The sequence below is a fragment of the Zalophus californianus genome, chromosome 4, assembly GCF_009762305.2.
Source record: "Zalophus californianus isolate mZalCal1 chromosome 4, mZalCal1.pri.v2, whole genome shotgun sequence".
Lineage (NCBI taxonomy): Eukaryota > Metazoa > Chordata > Mammalia > Carnivora > Otariidae > Zalophus > Zalophus californianus.
Window position 1 is genome coordinate 65,173,407 of NC_045598.1, and position 20,197 is coordinate 65,193,603.

The window sequence follows — 20,197 nt, forward strand, 5'->3', positions numbered from 1 at the left end:
ACCTTGATATTCTTGAATAATTTTCCCATCTCAAGTCCCTTAATCACATCTGCTGAAGTCCCATTCACAAATTCTGTGGATTAGGATGTGGACATCTTTGGGGAATCATTATTCTGTTTGTCACTTTCTGCTAATAGTCTAAGTAATTCCTTTAATTTTAATTTAACTTCAATTATGGAGTCTATAGGGAGAATAGAAAAGACATGGGCTTTGGACCTGACAGATCATGGTTAAATCTTGGCTTCTTACCCAACAGCTGTAAGCCATGGGAAAGGAAAATGGAACTATATATAATATAAGGTACGTTGCCATGAAGATTAAATAACATAATGGGTGAAAACCTGGCCCAGTGCCTGTCATATAGGAGACACTAAATAAATGTTAGCTCAAGGTAGCTATCATGATCATTAGCAGAATTTTAGAGCTAGAAAGAAACTCAGAGATCATTTCTACTTCTTTTAGCTGCAGAACTACCTTTTATGGTCTCAAACAAAATCTTTTTTTAAATTGAAGTATCAATGTTCAAATAGAGTCTTACATAGAATTTCATGAAGAGCCTCAATCTACAAAAACAATAAAAGCAACAGATAGGTCCCTTAGGTGCAATAAGTTCCTTTCACCTTGTCCTCATCATGCTTCTCCTTCTTTTCCTTCTGTTTTCACTTCTTCCTTTTCTTCTTCTTTTTGGCAGATAATCTTTGGCAGTTGCCAGAGCATTGGTCTCTAGTCTAAGGATAATAGCTTTGAAGCCATGAATCTAGTTTGATCTCTCATTTTGCACTGAAAGAGAGGCACAGAGAGGGGCACCTGTGTAGCTCAGTCGGTTGGGCGTCTACCTTCAGCTCAGGTCATGATCTCAGGGTCCTGTGATCGAGGCCCATATCAAGCTCCCTGCTCAGCGGGGAGCCTACTTCTCCCTCTCCCCTCTGCTCCTGCTCTCTCTCTTACTCTTTCTCTCAAATAAATAAATAAAATCTTTACCAAAAACAAAAAGAAAGAAAAAGAAAGGCACAGAGAGGTTAAGTGACTTCCAAGGTTGCCCAGCTACTCAGTGGAAGAAGAGGTATCAGAATTCAGTACTCTGGATTTAGTTCAATGTTCTTTCTCTATATCATGTTGGAGGTAGATAGAGTGACCAAAAGCTGTTACCGAAATGAAGAATTTTAAGAAATTTAGTTAAGGCAAAATATCCTAAGTGATGGCAAAAATAAAAGGAGCCTTTCTTCTACCACAGAATCTGGTTTTGTATATTGCAAAAACAGTCCTCAGAAGTAACAGAATTTGGCGCTTGATCAGCACCACATAAAAGGAATGTTGTTTGTGAGATGTACTAGATTAGAACCAGCTTCTCTACAGTGAAATAATGTTAGAATTTTGTTTGAAGCTGGGGTTCTCCACAAAGATTTAGAGTTTTGAATTTAGTTTCCAGAGAGCTGGGGTTCTGATGAAAATCTCAGAACATGCTTGTAGGACAAGGCAAGTGCTACAAAGCAGAGTGTGACTGTCTTCTGCTACCCAACAAGGCTAAGGGAGACCAGATGTCTTCATTTTCAACTTCCCTTTCAGCTCTGGGTCTGAATTCTCTCTCTTCCAAATGCTCTGGGGTGTTATAAATGAGATAGAATAAACTTCCTGCCAATTTTTGCTATGAGACCAGTTTTAGTCTAGCCCATCCCTGAAACACGAAAATTCATTTCTTATGGACTTAAAAATTCAACAGTCCAATGAAACAGTGTAGTCCTTGTCCAAAAGTGCAGAACTAATTAGGTTAGTAGTTTTAAAATCAATGTCATTTAACTCTGGTATAAACAATATTTAATTATTTCATGAATAAGCATAAATATAAACATTGAATTATATTTTTTCATGGTTATACTCAATGTGATATCTTGGTCATACTTCAGGTATGCAAACAAAAGGGTGTCTATTGTCTGGACAATAAATTCAATCCATGGTAAAGACTCATTCACAATAAAATTGGTTAGCGCAGATTATTTAAAAACACAAATATTATTGATGATTGTTAGAACCTTCAGCAGGAAAACTAAGGGTGAGTTAATTTTCTTGCCAAAAGAACTTGTTCATTTCATAAAAAAACAAAAACACATCATATATCCAAAATCTACCCATTTGATCATTTGAGTCTATTTTTCATTCTGACTGATTACATTGTTAGTGTCACCTACTACTGATGAATTGTCTGGGAGAGGTGGCTAGTGAAACACTTGAGACTGTTTTTTCTTTTTAACATTTATCAATTTATCAATATTGATTTCTCTTAAGAGGCAATCTGGCATGGTAATATGATAGCATAAGCATAGCATTTAGTTAGCTAGGCTTGAGTGAGAGTTCTAGCTTTAGCTCTTACTAGCCTTAGCAACTTAACAACTTTAGGAAAGTTCTCTTATCTGCAAAATAATAATATGTGCCTTGCCTGGTTTCTGAGAGTATTACCCAGAATACTGATATAAAAGTGTCTTGTGAGATCTTATAGAATGCCAGTTTTTGCTTCTCTAATATATATCAGATATCGGTTCTAATAAGATTTTTTTCAGTAAAAAGTTAGAAGCTACTGCAACCTATTATTTCATCTTGGGATGGTAACAGACTATTCCCCCTATTCCTTATGTCTGTGATTTGGTTTATGTTTCATGTAGAACTAGCTGTCACCTCTTCTTTGTAAGGTCTGAATTAGTCTTCTGTGTAGAACATTTTACTCTTATTCAATTATTCCAATGCTACAGAGTTTCTTCACTTAGGTGAACCTTAAGACTTGAAAATTTCCACTCACTTGCACCTTGACTTTTGACTTTTGTCTGTCTCCTTGCGATCTTTTTCTTTTGATTTTCTTTCTTAAATGATTTCCTTCATCCTGATTAAGAGCAATTCAAGCAAGATGTATATGGAACAGGAGGGAGAAAGCCATCCATGTAAAACTATCAAATGGGTTGTTTGGGTTGTTTATAATTATTCATCTAAGAAAATAATTGGTAAGAAAGTCATAAAAATAGTTATGTCTCTGATATGACCAAAAGCATAGTTAATATACAAAATGCATTTGATATTATAACCCAGGGTGATAAGTAGGAGAAAATGATACTTAGTGGGATGGAAGTTAAAATAAGGAATCTAATGGTTTTGCACCCAATTCTAATGTAGAGGGTTGGTTTTTCCACACCACCAAACAATTCTTGGACACCAGCTTGGTGTCTGACAATCCAACTCAATTCTGACATTCATTTTCTACCTAAAGATAGTGTCACATCCACAGATTAAGGGCCAGTCCCACAAGACTGTCCACTAGCCCCCAACTTTAGACACCAGTCACAGGTCCAGGTTGTCACTTGTGCTTCTGACTGAATGGATATAAATTGGAGTTTCCAGTGACCACTCGCCCAACACTTGGGTTAAATTAATTTGCTAGAGTGGCTTGCAGAACTCAGAGGAGCATTTAATTTACAAGATTACAGGTTTATTATTAAAACATATAATTCAAGAACAGCCAATGGAAGAGACGCATAGTGCAAGGTATGCGGAAAGGGTGAAGAGCTTCATGTCTTCTCTGAGCACACCACTCTCTCCAAATCTCCATGTGTTCAACAACATGGAAGGTTTCTGAACCCTCTCCTTTTGGATTTTTATGGAGGCTTCATTATGTAGGCATGGTCGATGAAATCATGGCCATTAGTGATTGAACTCAATATCCAGTCCCTCTGCCCTCCCCAAAGTCACCTCATTAACATAATAAAAGACAGTTTTATTATGTCTTTGAATAATAGAGATATTATCATTCCAAGAGCTTTAGGAGTTCTGTGCCAGAGACATAGACAAAGACCAAATATATAGATATTTATTATAAATCACAATATCACACTATGTTAGGAAAAGATTTGCTAAAGAGGAAAGAAGAGATATCCTATATATAAAGTACATAGGTGGAAATCTACTATGGTGTTGACATACACTGTTGAAATTATAATTAAGATTAAAAATGAGAAGATCATAGAAGAATTAACCATTTTGAGATTATATTAAGTGACGATCTGAGCAAACAGATAAAAGTGATTAAAGTGCCTCTAATTCAAAATACAAGATTGATACTAGGTTGGATGTCATACGATTGCTATAACTGTCAAGATATATGTTGGAAGTCTTCTTTGGCTAACCCAAGAACATGAAGAATGTTTGACTTGCATTGCTGACAGTTTGAAAGTTTTGTTTCCTCAGAAGTATGAGAATTGGCCCAGTTAATGAAGGGGTTATAACCAGAACTGTATGCCAAAATAACCCTGTCATTTTAGTGTCTTTTGGTGCCCAGATCTCTGGGCTTATAAATAAATGTTAGATACAAGAGAACAGAATGTTTGAAGACACATTAAATAAGATAATGCATGTAAAACACTTAGTATAAAGTTTTGGATAGATATTAATTATTCTTAGAATTCCAATGTATAGAAGCATACATGAAAGGGTCAATGTTTCTAGATCATTGACATTTTTTTAAAAAGATTTTTATTTATTTTAGAAAGAGTGAGAGTGAGAGATATCCCCGAGGGAGAGGGAGAATCAGACTTGCTGCTCAGCAGCAACCCGATGTGGGGCTTGATTCCAAGACCCTGAGATTATGACCTGAGCCGAAGGCAGACGCTTAACCAACTGAGCCACCCAAGTGCCCCTACCCACTTAGGTGGCTCAGTTGGTTAAGTGTCTGACTCTTGGTTTTGGCTCAGGTCATGATTTCACAGTCATGGGATCAAGCCCACGTGGCACTGCACTCAGTATGGAATCTGTTTTGGATTCTATCTTCCTCTCCCTCTCCTTCCTCTTTCCCTGCTCACACACTCTCTGTCTCAAAATAAAGAAATAAAATCATTTAAAAAATTAAAAAAAGAAAGTTAAAGTATTTTGTATTTAACAAAACTAAATGCTTTCCTAATTTGTTAAATATAAAATATTTTGCTTAAATTTCAATTTAGTTGATTACTAATAAAGTGAACATCTTTGTACAGGTTTATTGGCTCCTTCTTTCCTTCAATTTCTTTTTCATGAATTTTATATGGTTTTCTATTGTTATATGTATTTTTTCTGGCTGAGTTATAAAAACTTTTTATATAGAAACCTATGAAAAATTTATGAAGATATAAATTTACAAACATTTGGACAGTTTGTCATTTTCTTGAAAATTTTTATATGGTATGTACAGAGGTTTTGATTTTTTATTTTATTTATTTATTTAAATTTTATTATATTATGTTATATTAGTCATCATACAATACATCATTAGTTTTTGATGTAGTGATCCACAATTCATTGTTTTTGTATAACACCCAGTACTCCATGCAGTACGTCCCCTCCTTAATACCCATCACTGGGCTAACCCATCCCCCTCCCCCCTCCCCTCTAAAACCCTCAGTTTGTTTCTCAGAGTCCATAGTCTCTCATGGTTCATCTCTCTCCCTCCAATCCCCCCCTTCATTTTTCCCTTCCTTCTCTTAATGTCCTTCATGCCATTCCTTATGTTCCACAAATAAGTGAAACCATAGGATAATTGACTTTCTCTTCTGACTTATTTCACTTAGCATAATCTCCTCCAGTCCCATCCATGTTGACGTAAAAGTTGGGTATTCATCCTTTTTGATGGCTGAGTAATACTCCATTGTATATATGGACCACATCTTCTTTATCCATTCGTCTGTTGAAGGGCATCTCAGCTCTTTCCACAGTTTGGCTATTGTGGACTTTGCTGCTATGAACAGTGGGGTGCATATGACCCTTCTTTTCACTACATCTGTGTCTTTGGGGTAAATACCCAGGAATGCAATTGCTGGGTCATAAAGTAGCTCTATTTTTAATTTTCTGAGGCACCTCCACACTGTTTTCCAAAGTGGCTGAACCAACTTGCATTCCCACCAACAGTGTAAGAGGGTTCCCCTTTCTCCACAATCTCTCCAACATTTGTTGTTTCTTGCCTTGTCAATTTTTGCCATTCTAACTGGTGTAAGGTGGTATCTCAATGTGGTTTTGATGTGAATTTCCCTGATGGCTAATGATGATGAACACTTTTTCATGTGTCTGTAAGCCATTTGTGTGTCTTCTTTGGAGAAGTGTCTGTTCATGTCTTCTGTCCATTTTTTGACTTGATTATTTGTTTTTGGGGTGTTGAGTTTGAGAAGTTCTTTATAGATCTTGGACCAGCCCTTTATCTGTTGTGTCATTTACAAATATCTTCTCCCATTCTGTGGGTTGCCTCTTTGCTTTGTTGACTGTTTCCTTTGCTCTGCAGAAGTTTTTGTCTTGATGAAGTCCCAAAAGTTCGTTTTTGCTTTTGTTTCGCTAGCCTTTGGAGATGTATCTTGAAAGAAGTTGCTGTGGCTGATGTCAAAGAGGTTACTGCCTATGTTCTCCTCTAGGATTTTGATGAATTCCTGTCTCACACGGAGGTCTTTCATCCATTTTGAGTTTATCTTTGTGTATGGTGTTAGAGAATGGTCGAGTTTCACTCTTCTGCATGTGGCTGTCCAATTTTCCCAGCACCGTTATTGAAGAGACTGTCTTTTTTCCATTGCATATTTTTTCCTGCTTTGTTGACGATTATTTGACCATAGAGTTGAGGGTCCATATCTGGGCTCTCTATTCTGTTCCATTTGTCTATATGTCTGTTTTTGTGGCAGTACCATGCTGTCTTGGTGATCACTGCTTTGTAATATAGCTTGAAATCAGGCAACATGATGCCCCTGGCTTTGTTTTTCTTTTTCAACATTTTCTTGGAGATTCGAGGTCTTTTCTGATTCCATACAAATTTTAGGATTCTTTGTTCCAGCACCTTGAAAAATGTCATTGGAATTTTGATCGGGATGGCATTGAAGATATAGATTGCTCTGGGTAGCATAGACATTTCAACAACATTTATTCTTCCAATCCATGAGCATGGAATGTTTTCCCATCTTTTTGTGTCTTCTTCAGTTTTTTTCTTTTTTTTTTTTAACAAGAAGATTATTTATTTTTCTTAAATATTTTGTTTATTTATTTGAGAGAGAGAGAATGAGAGATAGAGAGCACGAGAGGGAAGAGGGTCAGAGGGAGAAGCAGACTCCCTGCTGAGCAGGGAGCCCGATGCAGGACTCGATCCCGGGACTCCAGGATCATGACCTGAGCTGAAGGCGGTGGCTTAATCAACTGAGCCACCCAGGCACCCTTCTTCAGTTTTTTTCATGAGTGTTCTGTAGTTCCTAGAGTATAGATCTCTTACCTCTTTGGTTAGATTTATTCCAAGGTATCTTACGGTTTTTGGTTCTATTGTAAATGGAATCGTTTCTCTAATTTATCTTTCTACAGTTGCATTGTTAGTGTATAAGAAAGCAACTGATTTCTTTTTTTTTTATTTTAAAGATTTTTATTTATTTGACAGAGAGAGAGAGACAGCGAGAAAGGGAACACAAGCAGGGGGAGTGGGAGAGGGAGAAGCAGGCTTCCCGCCGAGCAAGGAGCCCGATGCGGGGCTCGATCCCAGGACCCTGGGATCATGACCTGAGCCGAAGGCAGACGCTTAACGACTGAGCCACCCAGGCGCCCCAGAAAGCAACTGATTTCTGTGCATTGATTTTGTATCCTGCCACAATACTGAATTGCTGTGTGAGTTCTAGTGATTTGGGGGTGGAGTCTTTTGAGTTTTCCACATAAATTATCACGTTGTCTGCGAAAAGAGAGATTTTGACTTCTTCTTTGCCAATTTAAATACCTTTTATTTCTTTTTGTTGTCTGATTGCTGTTGCTAGGACTTCTAGTACTATGTTGAACAATAGTGGCGAGAGTGGGCAACCTTGACATGTTCCTGATCTTAAGGGAAAGGCTCTCAGCTTTTCCCCATTGAGGATGATATTCACGGTGGGTTTTTCATAGATGGATTTTATGAACTTGAGGAACGTTCCCTCTATCCCTATACTCTGAAGAGTTTTAATCAGGAAAGGATGCCATATTTTGTCAAATGCTTTTTCTGCATCAATTGAGAAGACCATATTGTTCTTCTCTCTCCTCTTATTAATGTGTTCTTTTTTTTTTTTAAAGATTTTATTTATTTATTTAATTGACAGAGAGAGAGAGAGACAGCGAGAGAGGGAACACAAGCAGGGGAGGGTCAGAGGGAGAAGCAGGCTTCCCGTGGAGCAGGGAGCCCGATGCAGGGCTCGATCCCAGGACCCTGAGATCATGACCTGACCTGAAGGCAGTCGCTTAACCAACTGAGCCACTCAGGCGCCCCTTATTAATGTGTTCTATCACATTGATTGATTTGTGAATGTTGAACCACCCTTGCATCCCGGGGATAAATCCCACTTGGTCGTGGTGGATGATCCTTTTAATGTATTGTTGGATCCTATTAGCTAGGATTTTGTTGAGGATTTTGGAATCCATATTCATGAGAGATATCAGTCTGAAATTCTCCTTTTTGATGGGGTCTTTGCCTGGTTTGGGGATAAGGTAATGTTGGCCTCACAGAATGAGTCTGGAAGCTTTCCTTCTGTTTCTATTTTTTGAAATAGCTTCAGGAGAATAGGTATTATTTCTTGTTTGAATGTTTGGTAGAATTCCCTAGGGAATACATCAGGCCCTGGACTCTTGTTTTTTGGGAGGTTTTTGATCACTGCTTCAATCTTGTTATGGGTTATTGACCTATTCAGGTTGTCCATTTCTTCCTGTTTCAGTCTTGGGAGTTTATAGGTTTCCAGGAAGGCATCCATTTCATCAAGGTTGCTCAGCTTATTGGCATATAGTTGTTGATAATAATTTCTAATAATTGTTTCTATTTCCTTGGTGTTAGTCGTGATCTCTCCCCTTTCATTCATAATTTTATTAATTTGAGTCCTTTCTCTTTTCTTTTGAATAAATCTAGCCGGTAGTTTATCGATCTTATTAATTCTTTCAAAGAACAAGCTTCTAGTTTGATTGATCTGATCTGCTGTGTTTCTGGTTTCTAAATCATTAATCTCTGCTCTAATCTTAATTATTTCTCTTCTAATGTGTGGCTTAGGCATCATTTGTTGCTTTTTCTCTAGTTCTTTAAGGTGTAGAGTTAGTTGGTGAATTTGGGATTTTTCTATTTTTTTGAGTGAGGCTTGGATGGCTATGTATTTCCCCCTTAGACTGCCTTTGCAGTATCCCATAGGTTTTGGACTGATGATTTCCATGAATTGTTTAAGTTCTTCTTTGATTTCCTGGTTGACCCAAACATTCTTGAGCAGAGTGGTCTTTAGGTTACAAGTGTTTGAATTTCTTCCAAATTTTTTCTTGTGATTGAGTTCCAGTTTTAAAGCATTGTGGTCTGAGAGTATGCAGGGAATAATCTCAATCTTTTGGTATCGGTTGAGACCTGTTTTGTGACCCAATATGTGGTCTATTCTGGAGAAAGTTCCATGTGCGCTCGAGAAGAATGAGTATTCTGTTGTTTTAGGGTGGAATGTTCTGTGTATATCTATGAGGTCCATCTGGTCCAGTGTGTCATTCAAAGCTCTTGTTTCTTTGTTGATTTTCTGCTTAGATGATCTGTCTATTGCTGAGAGTGGAGTATTGAGGTCTCCTACAATTAAAGTATTATTATCAATATGACTCTTTATTTTGGTTAACAGTTGGCTTATGTAGATGGCTGCTCCCATGTTGGGGGCATAGATATTTACAACTGTTAGATCTTTTTGTTGGATAGACCCTTTAAGAATGATATAGTGTCCTTCTGTGTCTCTAACTACAGTCTTTAGTTTAAAATCTAATTTGTCTGATAATAAGAATTGCTACCCCAGCTTTCTTTTGAGGTCCGTTGGCATGGAAGATGGATCTCCATCCCTTCTCTTTCAGTCTGGATGTATCTTTAGGTTCAAAATGAGTCTCTTGTAGACAGCATATGGATGGTCCTATCTTTTTATCCAATCTGTAATCCTGTGCTGTTTTATGGGAGCATTTAGGCTGTTCATGTTGAGAGTGATTATTGAAAGATATGAATTTATTGTCATCATGTTGCCTGTGAAGACCTTGTTTTTATAGATTGTCCCTGTAAATTTCTTTTCTATATCACTCTTGAGTTCTTTCTCCTTTTATAGACCCCCCCCCCCTTAATATTTCTCGCAGGGCCAGCTTAGTGGTCACATATTCTTGTAGTTTCTGCTAGTCTTGGAAGCTTTGCATCTCTCCATCCATCCTAAATGACAGCCTTCTGGGATAAAGTATTCTTGGCTGCATGTTCTTCTCGTTTAGTACCCTGAATATATCTTGCCAGGCCTTTCTGGCTTGCTAGGTCTCTGTGGATAGGTCTGATGTTATTTTGATGTTCCTCCCTCTGTGTGTAAGGAATCTCTTCCCCCTAACTGCCCTTCAGATGGTTTCCTTGGTTCTAAGATTTGTGAGTTTTACTATTACATGCCAGGGTGTTGACCTGTTTTCCTTGATCTTGGGAGGGGTCCTCTCTGCCTCTAGGACATGAATGTTTGTTTCATTCCCCAGATTAGGGAAGTTCTCAGCTACAATTTGCTCAAATATATCTTCTAGTCCTCTCTCTCTCTCCACCCCCTCAGGGATCCCAGTTTTGACATGGGAATGTTTCATGGCGTCGCTTATTTCTCTGATTCTGTTTTCATGGATTCCGAGTTGTTTTTCCCTGGCCTCCTCTTTTACCTTTTTAATCAATTAATTGGTCTTCTAGGTCACTAATTCGTTCTTCTGCCTCGCTTACCCTAGCTGTTAGATTATCTAGATTAGATTGGATCTCATTGATAGCATTTTTAAGTTCTGTCAATTCAGCTTTCATTTCTGCCCTTAGAGACTCTATGTTGCTATTAATTGATTTCTCCATTTTAGCTATTTTCTTCACAATTGCTAGCCTGAATTCCGTCTCCAACAGACTGGTTATATCTGAATCCATTTGTAAATCTGTGGCTTAAGTCATAGTCTCTGAGTCTTTTCTATTTGGGGGGTTACTCCTCCTACTCATTCTGTTGAGGGTGGTTGAGGTAATGTATAGCGTCCAAATTATTGACCACAACCCAAGCAAGATGCACCTGTTTTCTAGGGACCTTAGGGTTGTCAGCCTCTTGTTTGCCCAGCCTGTCTTCTGGGGGAGGGGCCTGCTGCTGTTACTCAGACAACCCTGTTTGGGAAGAGTTGCCCTACCCCCTGTGGCAGGGGATGGGCTCAGTGAAAACTGTTTTTTTGGGGGCTTTTCTTCTCTGGCGGCTTTCCCTGGCCGCTTTCTGTGTCTCTTCTGAGAGTCAGAGCAGAAGAGACCGTTTCCAACCCTCTGCCTCAGAACAGAGAGACCACAGTCTGTTCTTCACTGAGCTCTCCAGGCCACATTATCTCTGTTTCTGTCTTTTCTGCTATAAACTGCAGCATCCTGGGTTGTGAACCCCTCAGCAGTGCTCCCAGTCCTTGCCTACAGGTCTGGGCACATCTCTGCCCTTTGTGCTTCTAAAACTGCCAGCTGCCCACAGTTCACATGCTCGGCCTGCCGCTCTGGGTTTCCGTCCGGGGAGCTGCCCTAAAGTCCTTTCCCCGCTACTGGTCTTGGAGTCTGTTCCCTGTCCCCAGCATGGAAGGCTATCACTCACCGGCAGTGTAGGATCCCCACGGCCAGGCTCCCTCCCCCTTCCATTTATCGTCTGATATCTGCCTGTGGAATCATGGCTCCCCACTTCGTACCTCGAAGCCAACTGCCTCAATACTCTGTAGAGATCCAGATCTATCTTCTTACATCTCAGGCTGATTTAGTGGGTGTTCAGAGTGGTCTGCTAGATATCCAGCTCAATTCCGGGGACTGGTTGGAATAGGGTCCCCTACTCCTCTGCCATCCTTTCCCTCCTTGGTTTTGATTTTTAAGTATGAAATTTACTTTCTTTATGATTTCTGTCTTTGGTACCATGCTTAGGAAGGCCTGCTCCCCACTCATTTTTTGGTGAATATTCATCTACTGAAGTATAATTCTTGTGGGTGTTAGAAAAAGCAGAATTTCTCAACTATCTTTTTGTTTTTAACATTTTTGTCAAGGAAAGCAAACTTTGGATTAGAAATATAAAGTGTACATTAGAGAGAGAAAACAGATTTTCAGGAGGAATGAAGAAGTTGGTTAAGTAACTTTTGCTTCTTTTGCCTTGATGAATCAGGCCTTAGCATTCTGGGACAACCAGCAAAAGAACCTGGAAAGCCCCATAATTTTGATTTTCTTCTAATAGTTTGGGAAGAACTAGAGCAGATAGAATGGCAATGAACAAACATGGTTTTGATTTTCAAAAAGAGGCAGAGGGAGATTTTGCAGATGTTAGACTGATGAGCTTAGTTCAGGAAAATTTTTAGAATGTGTTATTAAAAGGATGCTTCTTGTGATCACTAGGAACCAGTGTGGGTTCCCTAAAAACAGCTCATTTCTGGGTTACATTAATGCTTTCTTTTATTAAAAATTAGAATGGAGAGGGGCGCCTGGGTGGCTCAGTTGTTTGAGTGACTGCCTTTGGCTCAGGTCATGATCCTGGAGTCCTGGGATCAAGTCCCGCATCAGGCTCCCTGCTTAGCAGGGAGTCTGCTTCTCCCTCTGACCCTCCCCCCTCTCATGCTCTCTCTATCTCATTCTCTCTCTCAAATAAATAAATAAAATCTTTAAAAAATTAGAATAGAGAAATGGCATGTTTCTCACTACAGTCTTATAGACATGGTGGAGAAATTTGAGTTGGATGTTCAATTAGATAGATGTGTAACTGTTTGATGGGCTAAACCCAAAGTAATGATTAATGTATTACTTCGAGCCTAAGGGAAATAGGACAGAGTTCTTCCACTAGCTTTAAACTGTTCAAATTTTATCAATGACCTCAGAATAGGTATTTGATACTTGTTGAATTAGCATTAGACAAGTAGTAGGAATGTACTGTGTGAAAAATGAATATGAAAATATAGGCAAGATATACTAAGTTAAAGTTTGATGAAAATCTAAATTAATTTTTTTCACTAAATAAATTGTGCAACTGTTAGATCGAGGAAATATGACTAAGAAGCTTATCTACAAATTATTTAGAAGATGTCAGTAACTTTAGTGTAAATCAATATATGGTCACCGAGAAAACCAACTCTATTCGTTGTTACATTAGGAAGATGATCATGTCTAGAATGAGGGAAGCAGTAGTTGTTCCTTATTTAATATTGGCCAAATTGCACATTATGTATTGTGGTGTCAACTATTGAACACAAATAAAGAGAGATTGATGCACAGTAAGAGATGCATGACCAGCATGGGGGAACTGGAAACCATGCATCAGGATGATGGCTGGAGGAATATGAGAAGAAAAGACTCACAGAAAACCTGAGAATTGCCCTCAAACATTTAAAGAGCTATCATGTGGTGAATGTAGAATTAAGTCCAATGGTGATAGGTTTCAGGTCAACATAGTGAAGAATTCTACAGAGTTCTTCTGAATTGGAGAAACTTTTTTTTTTTTAAGATTTATTTATTGGAGAGAGAGAGAGAAAGCAGGGGGAGGGGCAGAGGAAGACAGAGAGAGAATCTCAAGCAGACTCTGTACTGAGTGCAGAGCTTGATCTCAGGACCCTGATCTTATGATCCAAGCGAAAACCAAGACTTAGACACTTAACGAGCTGCACCACCCAGATGCCCTGAGAAGCAAGTTTTAAAAAATGGGCTAAACAATTACCCAGCCAGAGATGCTACAGAAGAATGAATAGTTTGCCCAGCAGACACTTTAAAATCTGAATTTCCAACTGAATGAATTTTCATTTTTTCCAACACACAAAAACATTGAGAAGTATTCCTTAGGCCTTCTGCCTTCATCTAATAAGAAGTTAGGCTGCATTTACAGCACATGTGATTGGTGACCTTGGGCAAGGGACTCTAAGTAAACTATCCAGAGCAGGTCCCTGGAACAAGCCCATGCTGTCCAGACCTCTGGGTCACAAGATAAACTTAGCCTTTTGTGGCTAACTCCATAACCACATTCATTTGAAAACGTGACCAAGGCAGGCCATTAGTTAAGTTTTGCAAGTATGGTAAGTATAACAAGTATGGCAAGTCTGGAAAAATAGCTTGAATTAACAAGCATATATTCTGAAGTGCTTGGATTAACTTTAGCCTGAAAAATCTTAATTTCTGTTTATGGTTTTAGTCACTGCAGCTTTAGTATTTACGCTCTTCAATCATTTCAATTACCTTAATTCCCTGAACAAAACCACATCTAGTTTGGTGCCTTTAGTTTTAAAAACTGAATTCATAATGACTGAGGAAGATCATTGCTTGTTATATTAGCCTCCTGAGAGCACTGCTTTGGGAAAGGCTGGATGGGATGTGCCTCATTTCTCATGGTTGTTCTCTGTATACAGGACACCACTATTTATGGGGGTGGAGGTTGGGACACACAATGACAGCATCACTGTAAATGGGAGAAATAAAAGCTAGGAGTGCATTTCTTTCCTGTTTTTGTGCAGGGAGGAATGGAGAGGTGTCAGTACAATTTGAGGGTTAAAGATCATTTGTGAGGACTGAATAAAGTAATGTATATAACACAAGACTTAACAAATGCCTGATACACAATAAGCATTCAGTAAAAGATAGCTATTCTTAGGATTGTCATTGTCACTATCTAACCAGATGGTGTCATGTCACAGCCCCTTAGAATTACTTAGCTGACTGGGGGGTCAGGAGGACCCTTATTCAGAGAGCACAGAGTGGTTGGATTAGGGCTCAAACCTGATCAATTTTCTAAGAAGTGGGAGATAATTTTCCTATTAGGGTTCTCTAGTCATGATCTGTCCCGCCAGTATAATCCTTGCAGACCCTACCCTTTAAGAGCTCATGGATTAGTTTGGAGTTATGTTGCCACAAGCCAAGGACTACCTCTGACTAGTAGAAGGTAGAAGAGGCAAGCATTATCCCATAAAGCCTTCAGAGGAAGCATGGCCTTGCTGACACTTTGATTTCAGATTTCTAGCCTCTAGAATTGTGATGTAATAAATTTCTGTTGTGTCAGGTTTCCCAGATTATGACATTTGTTACACCAGCCGTAAGAAAATAATACAGGTAAGGAATACAAAAGATGAAGAGAAGGAAGGGAGAGAAATAGAAATTTCTATAATTTCATCACTAATGAAAATATGATTAGTAGGGCCAAAAGTATTATTTATTTATTATTTTTTAAGCCAAAAAGGTACTGCTTGTGGATGATAGAAACCTTAATTTTTAGGTAGAATAATAAAACTAATGTGAGTCATGGCATTTGAATTTTGGATTCTTCTGCATTAGAACAATGTCCCAGTGAGACTAATAACAAGGCCTCATGTGCTTCAGAGTGGGACTTTATGATTCCAAGAAATGGACACCCACAAAATTTATTTAATTGCTGCTGACACAAGGATGATGACAAAGCCAAATTCAAATACCTTGTACAAAATTTGGTGGTAGTTAGTTAGAACCCTCCTTCACTTGGCAGTGGAAAGGAAAAGCTTCAGATGATGTGTGTCGATTGGGTTCTGAGTAGGTGACATTTTCCAAGGAGATACATTTTGATAAATGCTCAAGGGCAGCTCACTCAGGTGCAGATCAGAACAGGCCAGAGCTCAATGTTGACACTCAGTGGTCTGATTTCCCAAAAAGTATTTTGATGATGGCTTATTGGTATGTGGAAAGGTGTGGATGCCTATGAATGAAGGGGGATGCACGCTCATCAGAATGCTCACCTGTTGTGGTTGATTGGAAAAGAGGCATCATCAGGAATTGGAGAGCAAGCTAGTCAGCTACAGAGCACTGCCTTGTTTTATTTCTAGACTCTAGACCCCACATTTCTCATTGCTCTTGGTTGGATAATGGAGCTAAGCCATGGTGATGGTATGCTTGGGTTGAAATCCAATCATTGACATTTTGCTGTATCTTGCAAATTCTACTTAATGGCCTAGAATCAGACCTGGAAGCAACCTGAGAATATATCTAATTGAATGTCTTAATTTGACAAATTAGGAAACTGGGTCCAATAAGATGATTTGGCCAAGTTTATGTTGTCATGATGCCATGTTTAGAAGCTGGGTCTTTTAGCTTTCAGTGTAAGCTTTATCCATAATATAGTGCCCCTTTCTTTTCATTCATAATTACAAAGTCCTTATATTTTATTAGTTAACCATATTATCATGTTGAATGGAGGCAAATGTGAAATTGCCATTGTATTCTTTTCTTTTTCACCATTCAAAATTTATTTGGTATTTTAGTTGGTATGACACTTGGTTGCATTGTCTTTTTACATTATATGGCCATGTACACTATATTCTGACATACATGGTACACAAAGTAAGATCCTTTAGGACAGTTATGCACAATACATGCAATATTGAATTTATACATTGGATCCCAGGATGTGACTGACTGGAAAAGATGGACTAGGCATGTCGGGTGTTGGGGGAAGGAACCCGAAGTGACAGAACACACAGTAAACACATATCTGGTGTGCAGAGGAACCGCAGCTCTGGCAGTGGAACCTCTGAGACGGTGGGGCTAACTTACGTTAACCAATTTAGGGCTACAAAGACAGGTATCATCCAATATCAGGATACAGCTGCAGGGTTTGGTGAACCATTCCTATTTGGAACTTTAGGAAACTGACGTTTTTTCTTAGGCCATTTTAATATTACTTGAGTAACAGATCAGATAATAAGGACAATATACACAACCTCCAACTAAAATCCTGCTATAGTCTAGACAGTGAAGTGGTACATTAGAAAACTTTAAAACTGCAGCTCCTTTTGGATCCCCCAAAGTGTATCTGCACTCTTCTTCAAACGGGCCTCCTCCTCAGAAGTCAGAGTCACCTTCACAACATCTGAAATTCCATTCTGTCCCAAGATGCAAGGGACACTAAGGAAGACATCATCTTTAATTCCATAGAGACCCTTAATCATGGTGGAAATTGGATGCACCCGCCTAAGATTCTTCATTATACTTTCGGCCAGATCTGCCACAGACAGTCCAATGGCCCAGGAAGTGTAGCCTTTCAGTTTGATCACCTCATAGGCACTGTCAGCCACCTGTTTGTGAACTTCTTTCCACTGTTCCTTATCTGCATCAGTGCCTAAGTCAGGGTGCAGATTCTTCAGTGAGACACCAGCAATGTTCACTCCACTCCATACAGGCACACTGGAGTCTCCATGCTCCCCAAGGACCCACCCGTGACAGCTTAGTGGGTGAACTCCCAGTCTTTCCCCCATTAGGTAATGGAACCGGGCTGAATCCAGATTGCAACCACTTCCAATAACACGGTTTTTGGGAAAGCCACTTATCTTCCAAGCCACATAGGTCAAGATAGCCACTGGATTGGAAACGACAAGCAACTTGCAGTTTGGGCTATATTTTATGATATTAGGAATGATGAATTTAAAGATGTTCACATTACGCTGGACCAAATTAAGACGGCTTTCTCCCTCTTGCTGACATGCCCCAGCTGTGCTAATAACCAGCTTGGAGTTTGCAGTCACATTATAATCTTTGCCAGAGACAATTTTTGGTGTTCTAAGGAAAAGGCTGCAGTGCTGGAGATCCATCATCTCTCCCTTCGGTTTGTCTTCCATGACATCAACAAGAGCAAGTTCATCTGCCAACTCCTTCATTAAGATACTGATGGCACAAGCCATGCCAATAGCACCAACCCCAACAACTGTGATCTTATTCTGGGGGGTATGTTCTTCCTTAAGAAGATTCTGAATCAGCTGATCTTTGAGAGTTGCCATTTTGGACTTAAAACCAAAAGGAATCGGGAGTGCACGTCGGGCAGGCGGGCGTCAGCGGCACGCGAGGTTGAATCCGGACTCGGCGGCAGCGGCTTCGACCGTATTCTTTTTTTTTAAAGATTTTAGTTATTTATTTGACAGAGAGAGACAGCAAGAGAGGGAACACAAATAGGGGGAGTGGGAGAGGGAGAAGCAGGCTTCCCACCGAGCAGGGAGCCCAACATGGGGCTCGATCCCAGGACCCTGGGATCATGACCTGAGCCAAAGGCAGACGCTTAACCAACTGAGCCACCCAGGTACCCCCATTATATTCTTTTCTATTTTGAAAGTTTTATTATATGTAAAATTTATTATTGATTATTAATTAGGATTGAAATTGAAGGTGTGAGAATTAGTTCCAGTGTACTACTACCTATTTGTGTGACCTTTGATATGTTACTTATCTTCTCTTGATTCACACTATTCCTGCCATACTTGAATAGTTATGAAGATTTGTTTTAATCGTACATTATCACAAATAAAGTTTTATATGAAATCACTAAGTTTTGCTTTCTTTTTGTAAATGGTAAACTGCATAGTGTCTATTGAGCTCATATGCAGACCTTCCTTCATGATTATAAAGAAACACAATTTATTGAGTAAACACTAAATGTGTGATGCCTCATTTAACACTTAATCACAATCTGATGTATAGATAAGGTAAAGACCTATGTTCTAAGAATGACATAACTGCCCAACATCTTAGAGGTTGTTAAGTGATGGATCCAGAATTTGAACTGTGCTATACCCTGAGAGTTCCTGATGGTAACCATTCTATCATTTTGCCTTCTTGTGGATCAAAAAAATTGTATGAGTTCTACACTAAAAATAATTTTTTAAAGTTAGCATCAGAATGACTTTTAAATTAAATTAAATTGTTTACCAGTGAGAAGTGACCCTTAGGAATAAGGTGATATGGTTCTTAACCCATTTGAATTCTTGATTCACTTTCTAATAAAGCTATTTTCAAAGATTCTTCTCCTAAGTATACACACATATACCCATGCACACACAGATACACATCCATCCAAAACAAACTTTAGAACATTTTTATAGGCTCACTATCTTATATTCCTCTATTATAAAATAAAGCCACAGCTACACTGAAAACTGTTTTTATGTGCAAAGATATAATGAAAGATGTTGCTGTGCATTTCCACTCATCTTAATGATTGCTATTGCCAACATAATTTAATGATTAGAAACTGCTATTTATGAAAGTCAGGAGAAATGTTTTGTTTGAAAAATAGCTTTTTTGGGGGAGTGGTCTGCAAATAGGCATGGTCTTTGTGTGTGTGTGTGAGCTAAAGCTTTAGAAAGCTTGGGCAAATCATTTTTGGAGTGTCCCACAATATTTCTGAAGTGACCCTTTGAAGAGTGAAATCTGCCAATCTCAGTTTATAGATTTGAACTGAAATCTGACTGCAAGTAAAAGCACTTAATTCCCTGCATTTTTAGTTTCTGGTTTACTATGGTGAACAGCTCTGTGGTTGTTTCATCAAAAACTTGCCTAATTTATCAGGGAAACTTTCCTTTTTTATGTAACTTCCCTTGCACACTTTTTTTTGACACTAGAATTTTATCCATTTGTTTTATAATCTTTTCCTTCAATCTGTGCTTTCATTAGATTTCAAGTAAGGAATAGTAGGTCTTTTATTTCTGCCACGTGGTTAGAATTGTTTGGATATATTTTTCATATTCAGAGCAACAGAATAGGAGTACAGGAGAATTGATAATCCTGGAAATGACTGAATAGATACTTAAGTGCAAGCATAATATGTGGTTCAATTATTTATCATTTAGATGCCTTTAAAAGACTATTCAATTCTGACTGTATTGCTTCTCATTTTTTTTTCAATTTCCCTGAAGATAACCTTATACACTTTTTTCTACTAAATGTCAAGAACTTAATTTGATAAAATTATATATCATGGAAATAAAGTTATTTATTCATTTGTGGCTCAATACTCATGTAACTTTTAAAAAATTTTATAATTAACCTATGCATTTGATAATATAGAAACCTATCAAAGGTTTTAAAATGATATCCTAAAAATAGTGATGTTTTACATTTTCAGAGACATATTTCAAGATCACTCTATATATTAAATCTTCACCCAAACTTAGGTAAACCCTAGACAAGAATACATGTGATAGACAGAAATTGGCTGATTATAGTGAGCTTGAACTTGATATCAATTCAGAAAGTGTATGGAGGAAACAGGCAATAAACAAAAAAATGATATTAGGTAGCAGTGAGTTGGGAGCATGAAACCAGAGAATTTGATGGAGAGTATCTGGTGTTGCATGGGGATACTTTTGATTGGAAGACAGTTGGATTGTCAGATAAAATATAGTACTCCCAGTTAAAGTTGAATTTCAGATAAACAATGAATTTTTAAAAAGTATAAGT

General features: G+C 38.4%; 1 protein-coding gene across 3 annotated transcripts; it reads right to left on the reverse strand.

Moving 5' to 3' along the window:
- Positions 1-16,551: 16,551 nt before the first annotated feature.
- On the reverse strand, positions 16,552-17,763 carry LOC113936454 (L-lactate dehydrogenase A chain-like). 3 transcript variants are annotated; one of them, XM_035727203.1, is made up of 2 exons: positions 17,059-17,745; positions 16,552-16,789 (listed from the first exon to the last, which is right to left on the reverse strand). In XM_035727203.1, exons 1-2 carry the CDS (start codon positions 17,743-17,745, stop codon positions 16,634-16,636), a joined length of 843 nt encoding a protein of 280 aa, XP_035583096.1. In that variant the 3' UTR covers positions 16,552-16,633. The 3 variants fall into 3 exon arrangements, with proteins under 3 accessions (XP_035583096.1, XP_035583097.1, XP_035583098.1); XM_035727204.1 differs by having other exon boundaries at positions 16,599-17,329; positions 17,504-17,745; XM_035727205.1 differs by having other exon boundaries at positions 16,599-17,763.
- Positions 17,764-20,197: the final 2,434 nt, after the last annotated feature.

What these genes read in the sequence shown, in the direction of transcription:
- LOC113936454 (XM_035727205.1), bottom strand. Translation starts at nt 17,745, where the DNA reads ATGGCAACTCTCAAAGATCAGCTGATTCAGAATCTTCTTAAGGAAGAA.